General features: G+C 40.1%; 1 protein-coding gene across 3 annotated transcripts in view; it reads right to left on the bottom strand.

The window, feature by feature from the left end:
• Positions 1-21,171, bottom strand: part of poc1a (POC1 centriolar protein A) — a 48,075-nt gene that overhangs the window by 7,514 nt on the left and 19,390 nt on the right. For 2 of the 3 annotated variants that reach the window (XM_074643192.1, XM_074643201.1), the window contains exon 10: positions 5,607-5,879. In XM_074643192.1, coding sequence (XP_074499293.1) covers positions 5,607-5,879 — 273 coding nt within the window. Of the gene's footprint in view, positions 1-4,493; positions 5,494-5,606; positions 5,880-21,171 lie in introns of those variants that run through there. The other variant, XM_074643210.1, reaches the window with a different exon arrangement.

Below are 21,171 nucleotides of genomic sequence, written 5' to 3'. Positions count from 1 at the left end.
TTTCAAAGAAGCAAGTGTTAATAAAAGACTTTCTGTTACGGTTGTCTCCCCTTGAGCTACTTCACAGAGAAAGTTCACAAAGTCTTCTCACCTACTGTCTAATGGTGTATTGGGGTAGGGAGGGCGCCACTGAGAGAGAGAGAGCAATTCTTCATTCAAGATTCTTCATAATTAAGAGGGGAAGAGTGAAAGAAGGGGATGAGTGTGGGTACTGCAGGCTTAGTGTGAGAGGACATGTAAGAGCGATGAATTATCAAACAGAGGGAGAGGAAAGAGAAAGGGGTATGGGGGGGGCTGAGGGGTTGGAGGGGGGGTGGGCAGACAAGTGAAAAGCAGCTAACACAGCAAACTGTGGCTTTGGAAGCTTCAGTCTTACGTTGAATAATTCATCATCTTCCCTCTCAGTCTCCTCGACTATTAGAGTTACAAAGAGCTGTAATAGTGAAAAATAATTCTGGGGGAAAGACGTATAAAGGAGCAGGAATATAGTGCAGAAATAAATAATGTCGCTTTGTCAGCCTAATCTTCAGAGGATGGAGGGGACTTGATTTAAAATCTCTATGCGAGCCAAAGTTGAACAGAACAGAAATTAGAACAAGAGTGTTTGCTTTATTTCTACTCACACCTTGTTGTAAAACAGTACGAGTGCATTTTGGAGGTAACACTGCAACGTAACTGGGTTGTGAGCCTGTCTGGGAAATAGTGGGCTGCATTTAACATGCCTTGTATGCATAGTCTGCATTTTAAGGGAACTGACAGTCTCATGGGTTGCACTTTGCTTTGTAAGCTAAATCAAGCACACTACCATATATTTTAATCTATATTAAGCAAATCTGACTTTTTGGTTTGAGAGGAGCTGTTTGTGCTTCACAAACCTGTTTTCCTGGATATTATATAATACCTAACTATTGTTTTTTTTTTACAACATCAGATGCAGATCACATGTAACTAGCAGTTGTCTGAGCTACACTGTGTTTTATAGAACTCACTTCTGTAAATACTTTCATCAACAAGCCGTGTATAAGACAGCCGGTGAGGTGCAGGTCACTGATCCGTCAGCGTTAACATCTGTATGGGTGAAAAAGCGTGTCGAAGCCTGTACCAGCTGTGCTATTTGCTGCATTTTTTTCTGAAATTACATGCAGGCTTTGAGATTCTTCAGTTTCACGTCCCACTCAACACCTACTGTAGGTAGGAAAAATGATGTTTTACACGTTTAATGTTACTCGCCAAAACTCATTGAGTGTATCCTTGAGGTCAAACTATTATGCATTTTCTTCCTCAGAAAACATTCGCAAATGCAATTGGTAAACAATTTGAAAACTGTGTTGTTAAAATCCATGTTTACAAGCTTGAAGTCTTCTTCTTCACTGCCTTTATTGGTGTATTGCTGCTTTTCTTTGTGCATTACCGGCACCTGTAGATCAGGGGATTCATGTGTAGCCATTGGCAGGCCTGTGAATTGCATCACCCCAAGCGAACGCTTGAGACAAACTAAATGTGGACTCACTAAAAAAAACAAAAAAACGCTCCATAGCGCTACTAGAGAACTAGCCTCCACTCCACTCCACTTCACTGAATTTTGATTTTATTCCTTATTGTTTTTATATGTCTGCATAGTTTTATTAGTTTTTAAAGGGACTGTTTGTAACTTTTTAAGCGTATAAATGTAGCGGGTCGGCACACATGCACGTTCGCATATGCGCGCTCGCGTGTGGCCGGAGCCTCGTCTCCGCTGCCTGCTCGCCTTCACTCAGACAACGCGCGCATCCTCGCTGTCTTGCTCCACCTCTAGACGTGATAGCGCGCTCACTCAACACTGCAGAAGAGTTGGTTTAGCTCTGAGAATATCTAGTGAATGTAGAGTGGACGTTTGTGCAGAAATAAATGCTGCAGCTCCTCCAGACCAACAGAGGTTTTCCGTGTCTTGTGAAGTGACGGAGCTCCTCAACGAGTTACGTTATCGTCTCGTTACCGACCGGGTGCTGGTTTCTTCGGCTGCCGGCTGCGGTCGGGAGGCGATAACGTAACTCGTTGAGGAGCCCCGCTGCTGAAGCCTGCGCTGAGCAGGAAAAGCCAACACTAGGATCAGCATTGATTCATGGAGAGACCTTCGTCTGGTCAGCTAACATTACTGCCAAGCAGCTGAAATATAGTGAGTGATATTGTGCTTTTAGCTGACGTGTGTCGCCTCACTGTTTTGAGCGATGCTCGTTCATGTCTATTTAGAGCGAGCAAGCGCGAGCTCGACGCTGACTTTCGTTGATTTCAAGGCCACAGGTGTCGCTGTTAAGCAGCATTTCTGAATCTTACAAATAGTCCCTTTAAATCAAGTTTCTTTGGTGCAACAGCTCAGTAAAAAAAAACTATTAAATCACAGTTACAAGCCTTATAAGGTGTAACGGCTATGTCCCGAACTGGACTGACACTACTGGAAGTCACTGCAAAGCCACATGGGAAGAACAATGCTTTTTCAATGACAGCCTTAAGACAGTCAGATATATACAGTATATACTGTATAGGTGGTCAGAAATTTGCATTTCTATAATATATAAAGAAAACTCTACAGAAACCACCATACATTATTTTCTAGTCATCTCACTCTATTGTCCCAATCTAAAAAAGAAGAATGAAACCAAACAATAAAAGAGCAGAAGCATAAAACCAGATGCAGACGATCCATCTGGTATCAGGTTTTGGGGTACAGTGGGCTTGAAAGGAAGAGGTTGGCACCACCCCCCCTGGGAGGGGTTAGCTAGCTGCCTGGCTGCCCTGGGCCAATATTAAACGCTCCCACATGCTGGACTGCAGCTTAAAAGAAGAAGTAAGCAAGAAGGAAAGAAAAAGCCTGAAAGACACTCATACGAGAAGTGTTTCTGCGTCTCAGTGTGGCGATTAAGCATTTACACTTAATATCAGTGAGTGAGGCAGAGTGCTGCCAGCGCTCATATATGAATGATGCATTTTCCCTCAGGGCACGTTCACAACCTCCAGCTAAAACCCTGCACACATGAAGAACGCACACACTCAACTACTCCCTGCTCGCTCTGCTTCACATTCAACTCCTCCCATCTCTCCGTACTCCTGTCCTCTTGTTTCTCCTCTTCTACCTCTTCCTCTCCACTCAAACATTTCCCTCAGTTCACTTGTCACCATAAATATATTCTTTGCCTCTCTCCTTTTCTGCTTTTTATGGATGTATTTGTGGCCAAATCCTTCACAAAATGCACACATCCTCAAATCAAAACAACATGAGTTGTTGGTATTCGATAAATAAAATGGGTCTTAGATGTCCTGAGATTAGATGTCTAAGAACAAAGTGTTGTGTTCAGCAATTACAGGATAATGGTAAATAATGTAGATACATTATTTTAATCAAAGACTCTTAATCCTACATGCATTTGGATAGGGATAAGAAATATAAGTTGTGATCATCATACCATGAATGCTCTGAGCTTAAAACAAATGGGTGATTCTTTCCAGTATCTGACATCCACCGCTGCACGTGTTTAACAATTCACAGGAATTACTGTATGGCTTCTAAACATCGGCAGAAAATGGTCTTTTACAGTATCTCAACACTGAGAGGAAAAACTGCAAAATAGCTACATGAAATAAATGAGGTGTTAGGAACACCTTGCAGTGAGGTGTGGTCTGGTGCAGAGCCGCCACTGGCTGCAACCTCAGGCTTTGCCAGGGAGCTGGGTCAGTTAAATAAAAATTTTAACAGCAACAAAAAGATGTGTTGCTGTCTATTGCTGATGGACTGATTAATACCAAGTTGCAAATCCAACAGCTGCAGTCATTTCATGTCATACTGGACTGGTCAGCTAAAAGGACTACCAGTGTTGATTTCGTTAACGAGAGCTATGATGAAATATGTTCGTCAACTACCTTTTTTCCCATGACGAGACGATGACGAGACGGCACCAAGGTCATTAAACGCTAACTGTGACGGTATCAAACATGCAATATCGTTGATGAACAAAATATACCTAAAATGTAGTTTAAAAACATAAAAAATGTACTCTTTAATCTCTCTTTAATTTTGTATTTTTGCTGTGGCGGCGGCGGCGCTCAGTCCGTCTCTGTCCTTCTTGTCTCACACCTCAATCCTGACAATTGTGCAACTATAATGCATGAAGTTGGCGGTTTGCTACATGTTGGGCGGGCGGATCGGCTCTCATAATGGACAGGTGGGTGTGACTGAACCGCGCATCATTAATGAGCGCAGTCAGGAGGACTCGAACTAAACTGCAAAACTACATTCTTAATCATTCAACCTGTGTTTTTCATCAGATAATGAATAAGATCAAATTTTATGTGAAATCAGTTTGACTAAAATGACAGAAATGTTCAATATGATCTGAAAACTAAACAGGACTAAGATTAAATAAAAAAAATAGCTGACAAAATTAAGAGAGAAAGCATTTTGACTAAAATTAAATGACTTTTCGGTGACTAAACCGGACTAAAACTGGACTAAAACTATGTAGGATAAAAATGTCTAAAATGTGTCAAAAGCTAAGAAGCATTTTCGTCTAAAGACTAAATCTAAAATAGCTGCCAAAATGAACACTGACGACTACTGTAGGTTGCACTTTCCTTCAGGTTTGCGCCAACAGCGGAGCCTCTAACACTTTGCTGTATTCTACAACAGTTATTCCCCACGTGAGGAGTCTCATCACTGATCACATCTTTGACGCTAAACAAACGCACACAAAATTTAAAAAATGACAAACAAATGTATACGAAGCAGATCTTCAGATCTTAACTGGTTGCTGTTCTTTTCTGGTTTTGTTCGAGGATTTAGTTTTAGTCCTTCAGGCTCTGGTTTACTTTTGCTTCATCAGGAAAGTTTTTCTGTCCTCACTTATGTGTGTATTTAGGATTATACCAAGTTAACTGGTTAAGTCAAATATCTCCACTATAGCATCATGGTACAAATGTCTCATACTTGTACAGGCTGGACGAGCATAAATGATTTCGACAAAGATAGATTTTTATGTGAAGAAAAATGATTGTACAATAATAATTATTACAATAATGATTAGCAGAGTGTGCAAATGTTTGTCTCAGTGCAATTCAGTTACAGTTAGCTGCCAGTCTGGTGTATATATGTATGTATGCATGTTAGAGGGTCAGTTTACCCATATCACAAGTGAAGATAGTTAAATGTTTTCCTCCAGATCATAGAGGTGAGTGGAATGTCATTTTTGGTGCATACAGCATCAACATTACATTTCAAAAACATAATAATAACTTTGTCCCAGGTAACTCACTGTGGACAGTCTCAGTGTTTTCCACCTTCTGTAGAGAATGGTTGCCAATGAAATACTGAAATGTAACTATGCATGTGAGGAATAAACTCTACCACAGACACATACACCTGTGTACAGCCAATGTGCCAGTCTAATGTAGTACCAAACAGCATGGAAGAGGATGTTCTGTTTTTAATATTTGTGTGTCTTTGTTGCTGAAACCATCTCTGGCCTGCAGGTTGAAAAATAAAAGGAAGCTTTTGTTCTGAACAGTGTGAGTGGGTGGCACAGCCAGAGCACAATGCATGCTGTTTGTCATGAGAGATCGACACATCTTCTGCTTACCTGAGTGAGAATATCCAGTTGACCTATGATGTGTTCCAGGGTGCTGGCTAGACCAGGCGGGACCCCTCCATCTGAGGCCTGGGACTGCGCTTGGACCTGGGGTGAGTCCTGTGGTACACCTCGGGTCTGTGTCTGGTGGGTGGAGGAAGAGCTGGCGCTGAGGTGTCTGTGGGTGTGGGATTGAGTCGCTCTGCTGTGGCTGCGACTGTTGCTCTGAGTGTGGACAGCGGTGTGGGAGTCCTGTCCGTTACAATATTCTGATGGTTCGGAAGCCTAAAAACAAAGTGGAAGGAAGGTGAGGAGTTGTTAGAAACTCAGATGGTCTCTGATGTGCTTCACATGACATACTATATAGTGCAGAGATACTGAAATGCCATTTCGTGCTCCTCGAGTGTACTACCAAAAAGAAAAAGGTTGAAACAACGAAACAGGGTTGTAATTTGTTTAATTCTTAAACCACAACTCTTTTCTTTTGTTCCTAATAACTTTACAAAATGGAAATAAAATTATGGCTCTGGTCTTTTTCAGAAAGACAGAACAAATAGCTGAATTAGATCACTGATGAATCACAGACTGACGTTCTGAACAGTCATCATAGCAGTAATAGTATTAGTACCATGTAGCGACAATAGTAGTAATATTAGATCTCCTGAGAATTACTTAGCCCATAAAATATATATATCATCAGCAATTGTTTTTTTTTCTTTGGTATGAGCGACATATAGATCTCAGTCAGACTATTCTTATGGTGTTGAAACCACAAACATTTATGACTCAAATGTTTTTCTGACTACAATGATCATCTTGCAGTTATCAGCACTTCCTGCTCTGTACCACTGTACATACTCTCTTTTCACTATAGTCTTATATTTACAATCTATCTGTAATATTGTCATCCTGATTTCCCATATTGTAATTTTGCTATTCTACGCTTAGCACCTTGTCACGCTGCTGCCGTTTGTTGTAAAGTGTAAAAATGCAGCAATCCCAATGCAGAGAATTCAAAAAAGAAAAAATTGTGAACATTGTGGTTGTGGCCGTTGCTCGCCATCCCATGCAGTTGTCTTGTCAATATTGCGGTTATTGCGACAGCCCCTAGGACAAAGGGTGTATGCAGTATGGACTGTAAAGCCTTTTGAGGCATATTTGTGATATTGGGCTACATAAATAAAATTGACTTTACTTGAAAATTGACTTTTTTCATTAAGCATATCAGAGGTGAATGAAATGTGCAGTTTGTTCAAAGTTTGTCGCTCCCTGTCAAATGTGCAACCTTCCTGGCGAGATAAGAAGTCAGAAAGTATTGACTTAACAAATAAAAAAATCCCAATAAATACAAATGCAAAATGTTCTACAATCAGAAACATGACATCACTCACTGATGAAATTATTTGGAAACAAATATCTAGTGTCAGATCTACAGAGCTAAAGAAATACGTTTCACCAAATGATTATGCTTTTTGCAATTTTATCTGAAATCATTAAAACAGAAACATATGAAACTGAATAAAAGACGCTTGGTTTTGAATCTATTTTGAACTAAGAGTTGATAAATCACAATTAATTTTTCTAACTAATTGATTAATTGACTTTCAGCATCATAACAAATCTTCACTTCTTTTTATATTTTGCCACTGAATATAACACCACAGTAACTTTAAAATGCACCCTGACATTGGAAAACTTTGCTTGAATCAATTTTGTTTCCATAAAGGAGCCTTTTAGACTGACTTCAGAAGGGCTACGGAGTCAAAAGAGGGAAACTGTTGACTCTCTCGCTCTCTCTCTCTCACACACACAAATTGCCAGTCAGTCTGTCTGCGTTGTGATGAATTCAATGAGACATAAACACGTGAAGGTCAGTGACCACATCTCTCCATCACCATGTCTACGTGACTAAAGAATGTGTGAACACATCTATAGGTTTCTTCATATTTCTGTCCGTCTCCGCAGACCTCCGTCTGGTTGTGATAAGGGTGTGTGTGCATGTGTGGGTGTGTATATTTGTGTGTGTGTGTGTGTGTGTGTTTGTGTGTGTGTGTATATTTGTGTGTGTGTTCATCTGTTCCAAGACAACAGCATCTCATCTCCGTCTCAGTGAGGGAGACAACAACTGTTTTACTCATCACCACGCAACAGGAAATCTATTCACACTCAGATAAGCATGTTCAAGACCGCTGTGTCAAACTGTGCTGCTCCTAAATGAAGCCAGATGAGCGGAGCACTCAGCTGTCACCTGGATCTACACATTTGACACAGACAGGGGTAATACATACTGTTTACTGCCACAATACAATGGGCAGTCATGTACATGGGCTATGAGATGTTCCTTGATGTGATTATTTAGAACTGTTCCTGTGTCAGTTCGGCCAAAATAAAACAATAAACAGAACCTAAGTTTCACAGAAAGACATTTCACCAAATGTGACATTCCTTGAGCGCATTAGCATGATTAACAAATGATACAGAGCCTTTAGATATTGCATAAAAGTGACAGAGAATAAAACCAGAGGTTGGTTGAAGGAAAGCCAGCTCTGCAAGAAAGTGTAAGATGTGAAAATGAGATCACGTGGCCAGAATTAATTGCAATTGCTGAAGAAGGAACTCAATGCCCTTCATCATTTTGCCACCAACTTGCAGGCGGTTCGATGTGATCTCAAAACATTACATGGTACATGCCTAGACTGAGCAAAAAGCAGAGGAAAGAAACTGTCCAATCGCTCAGCATGTCTAAAAGAATCAAAATGAAACTGTGACATTGTGCACGTTTGTGTCAGTCTATCACCAATGTAGATACTGTCCGACCAAAACAATTGTCATTATTACAGTAATATAACTGGATCAACTTTCGACCTTCTGCCCTTTCTGTCAAATACTGTTTGTGCTAAAATGGTTTACAATTTAGCTATGTGGCAAAATATATATTTGGATTAAGTGAACAAAAGTAATCTGTACACAAAAACTATGCAGACGATTCAACAAGTGGATTAATTAAAACATCCTGAATAGAGCAGTAGAGTCAATGATTATTCCTTCACCGCAACAGTAATAACTTCAGGTCAGAACTATGAAGACGTTCAGGTCATATGCTCCCACATAACAACTTGGATGTTAAATTAGTCAAATATGCCGATACAATCACACGCCTAACTCCAATTCTATCACCACTGTTTTCATCAGCAGTGTCCTTTTTTTAAGGATATCACAAAATAAATAAACACTTTTTCCTCACACAGAGATTCAGGGGAAATAGAGCAGACGAGTCATGAACTGCTGTGCAGGACACATTCATGTAAAGCTGAGGAGGACAGTGCAGTTACATGGTATCTGTCTTAGACCGCTCTGCCACCAGAAAACAATTCTTTTCAATCATTTTACAGAAGCTCTATACAACCTTTATTAATCTCTAAACCTGATGAATGAATAAAACACAGTATCAGTAGATGTCCTTGTTTTTGCCTTTTACTATGGTGCCTTATTCTTCTGCTATTCTAATTTCCTGCTCTGATCTTCTGTTAGAGGCTTTACAAAGACAGGGAGAGAGGGAGGGAGAGCGAGAGAGGTGGAGAGATGGAGAGAGCGAGATGGAGAGAGAGGAGACAATAGAGCAGTTCTGCTGAGCCTACAAGCTCCACCAAGACTGGATTAACTCTTGTTGAGAGTACGACTTATAGCTTTGTATTAAAACAGCTGCTTAAACACACAGCATTCACTGGTCCGCACATAAACACACACATGCTCATACAGAAACGCAGAGGCAAAATTGGATGTAGACATATGTGCATACAGATAAACACAGGGTTTCGCCTGCATGGTGGTTCTGTTGATGGCTTGGAAAGCTAGGTGATCGTGGGGAAAAAGTTGCTGCGGAAAATGAAGAAAGGCGTCTTTCTTTAAAAACAAAATATAAAAATCACTTGTTGTAATCACTTGAATTATGGCATCATGACTAGTAAACAGTAAAATAGTTTATACAGTACCTTTATTCAACTTATTACATACCATCCTTTGCAATGTGACATGTGTACATAGCGGCGATGTTGATTGCTATATTGCTAAAACAATATATTGTTCGGCAAACTCAACACGTCCTGTGCCGCCGTAGCCTTTACGCGGAGCCAGGGAAAACCCTGCTGCGCACGAGTGTACACACACACACACACACACACACACACACACACATACGTGCGCGTGCAAACACAGCACACACAGTAACCACCCTCCTAATGAATCACCTGGAGTGGAAAAACCAACAGTGGAAAATTTCCTGAGGCCCAAATTAAACTCTTAGTCTGACACAGCGAGCCATCAATACACCCTGCAAGCTGCATATGAAACCATTCATCACTCTACACGTATGTACACGCACACATACACATACACACATAGAGTAGGTTCCCCACCTGAAATGTTCTGAGAATAGAGCAGAAAAGTGAAGAGAGGTGAAAAAAGCAGCGACAGAGATGTGTAAAACTCAAAATGTCGTCTCCCTGCCTTGGATATATAGAGTGATATGTGGGCAAAAAGGGCCACACCAACAGAGGATGGCTGTAACTAAACCAAATGCACCTTAAAGACACCTGATAAAGACATTTAAGGTGATCTTAGCAGAGGATATAAAAAACTGAATGCTAAATCTTCACAATAAAGGGGCAACAGGCAGGTTGATGTACTGAGAGTTAAAAGGCCAAGTTCACCCTCTTGTAGCAGCAAGCATCTGCTAATTCTCCCCGAATCCATCTAGAAACCGTTACTGCTCCGGGGACGCTGTTGTATGTCTGACCATGTGAGACTTCATTCAGCTGGTTTTATGTGTGAACGACGGTGATGACTGCACTAGTAACAGTAAGAGTTTCCAGTTGAGAAAGAGCACAAGTCATGTCGTTTGCTCAACGTGTACCAAGTCAAACACAGGTGTAACTAATCACATTAACGATGGCTACATTTCATGTACTTGCACCAGTGCCAGCGCTCTGCTATGATGATGCATGCTGGCACATCTAACGGAGCCAGCGGTAATGTTATTAGTTACACCTGTGCTTTGAAAACTCTAAATATCTGCCATTAGAATCGTCTATTGTGTTAATTGAGAAACTGGATTCTCCAACACTTTTATATGATTTTTTTCCAACATTGGTACAAAATGCTATGGATAAGAGGAGGAACTTATACCAAACAGTGGTGTTTTATTATTTGTTAAAATGCTACCCTTAGTGCTGAATGGTTAATTGTTTTTATGTAGAAATCCCAAAGAGCAGTGCTTTTCATTACAATTTACATGACATAATCGTAATCAAAAGGGTTTAAAGGTGTAGCAGGTAAAAGTTTAAACTGGCAACTGTTGATTTTACCGGCTACAATATAATATATGACGACTGTCATGACCAACAGAGTGGCAACAGAGTCTCTTTCTCCAACAATCTAATTGAACGCATCACGTCAATTTCAGACAGGAAGCTTGGCACTTGTCAAATGTAAAAGATAAGACAACAGAGTGTTTGGAAACTCACAGTAAACTTATAGTCACACAGCATCGTCACTTTAAGCTCATCATCTTGATAGCTCTGAACTGGGACCTTTGGGATTCAAAGCTGTGACATAGTCAGTCTGAGGCCCTGTCTGCAAGTATACAGATATTTTTGAAAACAGATATTTTCCTCTACTTTTTGGCCTCTGGTCCGAACACAAAGAGAGTTTTAGGTTCACTAAAATGGCGATTTTTTTGAAGGTGCAGATTTTTCAAAGCTCCGGTTAGTTTGTATCTGAGTGGACATGTAAAACGGAGCGTTTGGGAAACAATGACGCCATCTCCTCAATCTGTGTATGCGCATTGTTGCTTTGTGTCATGAGCAAGCGCCAGAAACCAAATAAATAGGTATCAAATATGCATAAAGAAATAATTATCTACTACCGTTTTCCTATTGTTTGAGGAAAATGAGCTCCCTACGCATGACCTGAATCTTCTTCTCTGTTATTTGACGTTTTGTTGACGTGGCCTTTATCGCCACCTACCGACGTTTTGTGTTCCAGTGTGGACAGAGATATTTTGTAAAACAAAGGTCGCGTGGACAGAATTTTTTTTTAAACAGATGGGAAAAATATCCATTTTCAAAAATGTATCTTCTACGTGTAGACAGCCTAAAGCTGTTGTTGGCTGAAGCAGCTACAGTGCAGAGCTGTCAACATTAGAGGTCGTGACTTTGATGTAAAAACAATGTCAGATTAAATTTATTTGCAGTTTGTTACTATTACCATAACTGGCAAACTATGCAGCTGATACAATAAGATATATGAATGAATGAATATAATATATATATTGAATGTTATTCAGTAGTCAAGTTGATGTAATATCTTAATAAATGTGAGCTAGATTGGTAATTCAGGATTTTCAGATTGATTCAGGCTGATGCATCAAAATTTGTCAAAAAAAGTGCAGCGATTCAACTGAAAAAATTTAGGTTGAAGCCCTTTTAAACTAAAACGCATCACAAGAGACACCCACTTACCCACAGGAAGAAGACAATTACTGTAAGTAACAACAACATGGACCCAGTACAATATACTGTGTGTTGACACCAGCTGTCTCTATTTAACATGCCTCTGACTTTAAATTGACTGTTTAAGGATAATGTCTATGTTTTACTTTACATTCATGCTGATCATCCAGGCCCGCCCTTTCCTTTACATTACTCACTAGCACAGCTGGCTATAATAGATCTTGTTGTTCGGCCACAGAAGAAGCCGTATTCTGCCGTACATTATTGTACAGTGTGGAAAAAACTCTACCCATCTTAAAGATAAAGTAGATTCGAGTAAATATGATTAAAAAAAAAGTTATTTTTAATCTGTGACAGTAGTACATGAAGCAGGTAACCTGAAAATGTGCCTCTGTGTCCTCCGGTGCTCCGAACGGCATCTGCAAGATTTCACAGACCGGAAGAAAACAAGCAGTTAGATCTGATCTGAGATCTGCTGTCCATCTGCTGTCTATGAGAGCCTGCTGTCAATCACTCGCGAACTCCAACCAAATGGTCGGTTAATGCCTATTTCCCGCCTCAAATATTTTCAGAATCATCTTGTAGTGTACGGTTTAGCTGTAAAATGAGAAAGTTTGTGACGCGGCCGCCATCGTAAAATCTGCTGAAGGAACGCCAAGTTCAAGTCACATGACCGGAGCACAGCTCAATGACTCTGTGATTGGTCAAAGTCTCCCGTCATGGGCTAGCTTGTTTAAAGCCTGAAAACAGAGCCATGAGGAGGTGCAGAAGTCTAGTTATCTGTCAGAACTCTTGAATTACAATATGCTGAAAGGTTATTATGGAATTTTTGCCCAATGAAGCCAAAAATACACTGCCTACTGAAGCTTTAACATTCTGCAAGCAAAGACAATAACTCATACGTGCCTTCTGAGGCTTAATCACAATTATAAATTAAATTATAAACAATATCTCTCTCTTTAGGTGAAGCTGGAGTGTGGGTGTCATAATATAACTACATAAGATGTAGACAAATCTTTTCACCAACTGCTGACATCTAAGTTAATTACAGTGGAGCAAACATTTCATGACAAACGGCTAGTGACGCTTTCTGATGAATGAAGCTGTGATGTGACTCAGCTCTGACTTATGTTTTTGGCCGCGGCTATAGCTTACAGAATCAAATCACTAAACCTTTTTATTAATGCAAACTCTGATTTTCCATTTCTCTCTGACAGCTTCCCCCACTCTTTATATATATATATATAACCCCTTTCTCTCCCTGCTACTCTTTTGTCTGCCGCTTTCTCCACATTTCTCCTGATCCTCATCTCTTTTAATCTCTCTCTGTCTGTACGGTAACAAGGATGAACAGGTGTCTGTTAATGGCTCTTACATTTTCATTATTCTCATGCCTCCACTTCTCATCTTTTTGTGTCTCCACTGCGCTCATGTGTTCTGGCTCGCTCACGGGCTCACCCCGTTTCCCCACTTGCTACCTTTCCCTCTCCCTCCTCGCTGATGCTCTCTCGCTCCACTAGACCATTAGGCTCTCTTTAACTCCGTTGCTATCTTGTCTTCCACACTCCCTTGTCACACCCCCTGCCTTTCCCTCTTTCCCCTGCTGTCAAACGCATTCAACTCCCGCTGTCAGAACAATGCCACCTGCCTTTCCATACCAGCAGCTTTAAAAATGAACACACACGACCACAAACTATATCAGAAACTGCAGTCTTCAGTGCAATGCTCTGAGATCTTAAATATATCCTCGAGGATTGTTTCACCGCTCCTTGAGTCTTTAATTAAGGAGAGTGCCAGTAAAGTTTTGGTCTGCTATAGCACAGTTACAGCAGCCTACTAGCTGTAAATGAATAAAATAACGGTGGAGGAGATAGAAGTTCATACAGCTACTGCAGTCTCAGAACTCCCTCCCTGCTCTTCAATCCACATCCTAAAGCCGAGCAGAGCTGTGCAGTGATGTGTGTGTGTGTGTGCTGTGAAGGGAAGCCTGCTGCGAGTGTGCAGCTCGTCTGTCTGCACACGTGAGTTGGGAGAGAGACCCAGATGTGAAGCTAGAGACAGAAAGGGGGGATGGGGTTGTGGAGGGGATGGATGGCGGGATTAGGGCGGATGTGATCAGAGAGAGCTGATCTGCCTGTCAGCAATGGTTGGCACTCACGCACACACCGATGCATCTTTTTCTCACACGCCGAAACAGCGGCACATAAAGAATTTTCTCAGCTGTGTTGAGCGCAGAGACGGCCTGACTGAACCACCCACTCTCTCGATGTTTAGGTGGAGAGGCCTCATTTTAAAGATGGCTCATTGTGTTTAACAAATAGGCCTGCGTGTTCCTGGTACAGCGCCCATCGCTGGCAAATTATCACGGAGCGTCGCATCCAAGTACATTAAAGGATCAGCATATCAAATTAGCTCTTTATGAAATCCCCGTGGGTTTGATTGTGAAGAGGGCAGCAGCCATGGGTGGCCTTTACCTCTGTATGAATAAGCACAGCATTACTGTCTCATTAGTCAATTTCTTCCTGGTGACATGAATCATAACCAAAGGCGGTTGTGTGTAATACTGGATGTTCGGAGGGATGGGTTTAACACCTATAGGTCGCATTAGATGATTTAAACTCAGACTAGAGGGCTGAAGTCCAGGCAGGCCACTGCACCACGAGCCTCAGCCGACAATTATCTCGTTGAGATTCTTTGATCTGTCTTTTCTGAAAGGCTTAACCTGTGGTTTTCTTTTAATATTATAAGCTTAATAATAGGTATCTGTCTTTTAAAGATGAATTGATTATTTTGCGAGAATACAAACAACATATCCTGTTGTCAGCTGTAGTTGTTAAATGCTGTTCTGGAAAATCGGAAAATATTTTTGAATGTACAAGATCAGGTTGTTGTCATACGCCGTTTGTAGCTATACCTACGAAAAGTTATGCACTGTAATTCGTATATATATCCAACAAAGTCAACTCGTATGTAATCAACGTAATTGTGAACCAAGAAGTATAAAGAGCAACAAACGCTGCAAAGAAAGGAGGTCGGGGTGGATGGATGGGTGAAAAAACACTGGACTTTCACCCAAGAGACCGCCGTTCGTACCGCATGTGAAACCAGAAGTCAACGTTGACTCGTCACGTAACTTCTGTACTTAAGTTACGCCACTTCCAGAGTTATTTTAACTCAAACCACGATCTTTTCCTAAACCTAACCAAGTAGTTTTGTTTGCCTAAACCTAACCAAGTTGTTACCTGTGAAGACAGATTATTGAATTGCATGTACGAGCGGATATTGACACGTGTTGCTGGACATACGTAGGAAAACGCACGAAAAATGAAGCATAACTTTTCGTAAGATATCATACAAAACATTGAGAGAGGATATGTTGAGAAGATACACTCAGTTGCCAATTTATTAGGTACACCTAGCTCAAACTAATGCAGTCCTGCAATAAATCCTATCTTTATGAAGGTTATATTGTTGTTATTTGTTTGGAGAGGTTTAACTGTATTGTTTATACTGGCAGGTGTTAAGTTATTTTGTCATACATTAATAAGGATAGGCTAAATAATAAAAACACCCCTCTGTATAATGCAATACAGTTCAGCAGCACCACAAAGTACATCCTCCAAAATAATCATACAGTTGAATCAACCCCTTTCTTAAACAGTTTCAACAAAAACTGAACATTATATCCTTCATAAAGGGAGGATTGGGGTATTAAGGCTGTATTAGTTTTAGCTACCTGGCAACTGAGTGTACATTAACATGCGCAACTTGCTGCTTAGTGCTTGACGTTCATGTCCTACAAAACTTTTTATCAATTTAGTTTTTGTTGTTTACATTAAATTAGTACCATTAATTATCTGCAGTCAAATGTCCCAGAATAAGAGGGGGAAAGGAGGGGAGGTCCCATTGGTCATTTCAATTTTTGCATATGAAATGTAAAGTTGAGTGTAAACAGGCTGATAATATTCAAATGTTGTGCTTCTCTTTAATTAGATGCAGTCTGGCTGTTGGACATATGAGTCTGTTCCACAACTCCTTTCACGGCTGCTTTCAGAAAGAACATCCTGTTTACTATATTCTGCCTCTCTGAAAATAAGTCAATTTACAACAGCACATTATATCCACTTCTCCTACATTAGAATAAGGGCTGAACAATATTAGAAAATAATCAAATTGCAGTTTTTTTAGACCAATATTGCAATTGCGATTCTGTATGCATTTTTTTTAGTTTTTTTTATCTTATCTTCTGTATTATTCAGCACACAAGCAATAACTCAATGTATGACCAACACAACACTGGAGACAGTCAACATATAAACTGCTCTTTCCTGTAGGCCAGGCCTGCATGTTATGATGAAACAAGATGAATAACATATCTTTATAAACCTTCAGTCACAGTGGAATATTATAACTTGTAACTTCAAGCCTGGTAAACATGTAATAGAATCATCATGATTTACCTTTTTTAATAAAATCTGAAAAAAAGAACAACAAAACACTGCAGGACAACAGACCTGCTGTGAACATTAATATATGAAAAATAAATATGAATCTTACTGATCTCCAGTCAGTTACAGTAACAAATCACACAAACTAAAGTGCAGAAATATATATATATAAAAAATCTCAACACCTGACTATGGCTCTGCCACTCTAAACATCTAAACAGCAGTGATCCCTGCTGGGTGGTAGTCAGCCTACTTGACACACTGGTAGTTGGGTTTTTAGCCACGCAAGCGTCATATGCGGCCTTGTGACAATACCGGACTCTGTGGAGTAGGGGTCTCCAACCTTTTTTCCTCTAAGAGCTACTTCGACAAAATGAAAGTGTCCGAGAGATACTCATATTTATATTATTAGTAACATTTATTCACATTGCTCAGCTTCACCCAAACCAGCTGAATAAGCTTCTTTTGTGTGAACATTTAGAAAATGTTGATATCCAACACTCACATTTTTGTATCAAAATTCAGCAGCATGTGCATGCTTTTTTTCTGTATGCATTTCTTTATATTTTCAATGTGTCAAGCTCACACTATTAAACTCACATCAGATTAATGTCATAGAAAATAAAACCACATTGTTACTTATTTTACTTGTCCTTATTTTCTGTCTGTCCACAGATCCCTGTATCACATCACTTCCCTTCACATTCCCTTCATCATCTGTAGTTCACATGGACTTAAAAACTCTGTTTCCCATTTCTCATGAAAAAAGTATGTTTTTTGCCTTTTCTCGGCCTGGCTATTTTCCACGGTCATTGTCAAATCTGTTGTGTGCTTGCTAACCTGCTAACATCACCTAACGTCACTGATGTCACCAAAGTTGGCAGCAGCGTAACTCGTTTAATTGACAGCTGATTGGCAAATAATCAGTTTATGTCAGAAGGGGTCGGGATGTCTGTGAATTGGATTGGATAGAAATTTAGGTTTACCAAGTGACTTTGTCTTATCAAACTTGTTTACATATTCTTTGAACCTTTGGCGAGCGACTCAGAAACGGGTTGCGAGCGACCAACGAAGTGTTGGAGATCCCCGCTGTAGAGCATCTTCTTTTCTAAACCCAAAATAGGTACAAACGATATGCTGTTCCTCTTTGACACTGAAGTGAAAAGTCACCGCTTGCTCTTCAGCGTTCGGTCCTGCTGAGGTCTTTTTCACATGGTGGTACTGCTAGCATCAAAGCTTGCACGTGGTATTTTACAAGTTGTTTTCTTCACCTACTCTCATTCGCATTGGTCACGTGGAGCATAGGGCAGCGTGTGTGCACATGAAGCCCACAAGGCTAGGTGTTTCCGACCCTATAGTCGTTTAGATTAGTCGTGTCCAATCGGACTTTAAGCTGTTGTTGGCACTTACTCACGTTGCTCCCTCCTTTCTAGATCCTTGCTTGTGTATGAACTCTCAGATGTACGTCGCTTTGGACAAAAGATAAATGAAACTGTAGAATTGTAGATTGTGTAGCATTTATAAAGACCATCAATCGCAGCTTTTGCCATTTGAAAATTGCGTTCTATTTAGGACTGCACAATTAATCGAATATTAATCGTAATCGTGATTTTGGCTTCCCAAAATTACATGAACATGATCAACTGCAATATTGACGTTCAAAATGCGTGCTCCGCTCATAGAAAACTCCGCTGCATATCAAATCAAGCACTTTTGGGGAGCTGCCGGAAGGACCAATCTCATTTTGATGCATAGATTTGTAAATTAGCAGGAATATAGCACAGCATGGAAGTGAAAGATGGGCTCTGTTTATTTAAATGTCAATTTTGCCCATAATCGTGCAGCCCTAGTTCTATTACATGCGATGCGATGTTGGTTTGAATTTGATTAATCGTTCAGCCCTAATTAGAGTACCTCTCTCTGTTTTAAATACTCTCCTTTTAAACTCTAACTAAAGCCTTTGAAGACTCTTTCCAAGAGAGAAGGAAAACGAACACATTTAGGCAAGATGGTGACATTTTTCTCCTTGCTGCTTCCTCTCAGGCAACACGTGTCTGAGACTTGCGGCAGTTTATGAGAGATGAAAGGGCCTGTATTAATAATAAATTATGAATGGATAAATAATACATGAAAAAGGAAAATCTAGGAAACTGGCACTTCCAGGTGCAGCTACTACCATTACTTTAACTGTAACAACTGGCAGATAACAACTCATCAAAGAGGATGAAAGAAATGTCAGGAACTAACTCAGGTTAATGAGGTTAATGAGCTTAATGCGTGCGTGTGTATGTGCGTGCGTGCGTGCGTGCGTGCGTGCGTGCGTGCATACACTCTAACTGTAAATAAATTAGAGTATTATCTGAATAGTGCTCGTCGCAGTCAAAATATTTACTTGGTATTAGCAGAAATTAGTGTGTGAAGTGAAATGCCAAAGCAGCATGTATTATTATTGTTTCAATCAATTTTTAATGTATTTATTATGACTTGAAGTTTCAATTAAAGCTGAGCTATCTTTGTGGATACGATTCCTGCCACTGAACAAGAAGCGCTCATGGTAACAGCAACACTAGTAACATGCTTAACGTGCAGCAGTCAACAAAAGCCAAAACAAAAAGGTCAAACTCCACCACGGCTGGTTCTGACACGTTTCCCTCCATCAGTCAAATCTAATATGTAGCCAAACTAACACTTGTTGCCGTTACAGAAACTTGATGAATCACTATATTTATGCGTGGGGGTTTGCATTGATTTGTTTCCACATTATGTATTCCTAGCTCTGTATTTTGAATCTACTCAGCCATTGAAATGCTCTGCATGCACATAAAAACTGCATCATTATCATCACAGGCATGAATGAGACCAATTTCCATATAGCTATTGTAATAGCACTTTTGCTGTCTATCAGATTATGCAATTATGGAATGCCAGAGACTGTGCATACACACATCACTTAAAAATGTGTCTTGTCAATGCATGTTCTCTCTAGGAAATATAGAGCCAACACAAACAGTTGAACCATTAGTTTCTTAATCAAGCTGATGTTAAGTAAAAAGCTGAAGCATCAGACAGCTGTATTTGTAAAAACATATTTCCCAAAGAAAGGGTTCGGTGAGGTTTCACAAGAACAGGAGTTCTCAGAAGATGAGAATACATTTCAGACATTGCACTAATCATCTCTCTCCCCAAGATCCAACTGCCCATTTTCTAATCACCCTTCGAGGCACGTCTGTAATAACAGCTGTCGAGTGGAGGAGCTATTAAAATCAATTTAGAAAGGCACAGTCAGACAGAGGAGAAGAAAAAGAGCCCCAAAGGGTCCGTGTGGGACGGCACGAAGAAAAAAGGACATTAAAATCTACACTGCTCAGGACAATGTGTGAAGGAGATGTTAGCAATAACCATCCTCACATAGCTGATGCTGCTGAAACGTTTGCATACACTAATCCTGAGTTAGAGAAACATCTGACATCAACATCTTGTTTGTCATTACCAAGCTGCTGAAGGAACATTTGTTGGAAATGTTCCTAAATCTTTTGTAATTAAGTTTCAATGTAATAAGATACTGACATGTTCATTATAAGTGTTCCTTACCACTGTATTTTATCCATATCAATTATATCTAAGGATTCAATGCTTTACGTACTACAGTCTTTAAGATCCGCTTTAAGATTTGTCTTTCAAAGCCGTTAACTAACATAAAACTTCAAAGTTATTAAGATTCCCAGTTAGTGATACTAGTACTGGTTTAATATCACACCATGTCTATTTTTCCACCTGTTACATTCATTATTAGTCATGAGTCTTGTGCTATTCTTGATTTCCAATAAAGTGTAAAGGCAAGACAGCATCACTGTGGGTGGATCTTCTAGCAGAGCGATCAATAAGAGAAAGCAAAGACAGGGAGGGTGTGTGTGTGTGTGTGTGTGAGAGAGAGAGAGAGAGAGAGAGAGAGAGAGAGAGAGAGAGAGAGAGAGAGAGAGAGAGAGAACCTTGGCTGTGCCCTTGTTGATGTAAGTAACACTGTAGCAGTCAAAGGGGTTGAAATCCAAACCATTGGTTCCCCAGCCAGCCTGTGACACCCTGTCCCCTTTGTGTGTGTGTGTGTGTGTGTGTGTGTGTGTGTGTGTGTGTGTGTGTGTGTGTGTGTGTGTGTGTGTGCGTGCGTGCGTGTGTGTGTGTGTGTGTGACATCTGACAAGGTCTTTTAATATTTAAACATCGCTAATAGCTGCACTACTCTCTCACTTTCTGTTTGTTTCAACGTTTATCTTTAGGTTAAAATCTTTGGGTTTGAACTTTTCTGTCACCTTCATGTTTTTTTAACTCTTTTCGCAAACACACACATACACACACACACACATACACACACACACGAGGGATGCACCAATATGGCAAAAATGATAACCACAGTTATTTTGATAAATATTGAGATCATGATTATTTATCAAGATGATTCATTGGTTTCAGGGACAAAATATTTTAATTACACTTTCACATTTGGATAAACAGAGCACTGCTTTCACTTTAATGTTGTGCTACATTCCTGCTAATTTACCAATCTTTGAATCACATTAAAAATAGTTCTTATTCACAGAGCATCTCCTAAAAGCAAAATATAAAT

Source organism: Sebastes fasciatus, chromosome 1, assembly GCF_043250625.1.
Source record: "Sebastes fasciatus isolate fSebFas1 chromosome 1, fSebFas1.pri, whole genome shotgun sequence".
Classification (NCBI taxonomy): Eukaryota; Metazoa; Chordata; class Actinopteri; order Perciformes; family Sebastidae; genus Sebastes; species Sebastes fasciatus.
This window is presented reverse-complemented; position numbering and strand designations above follow the sequence as displayed.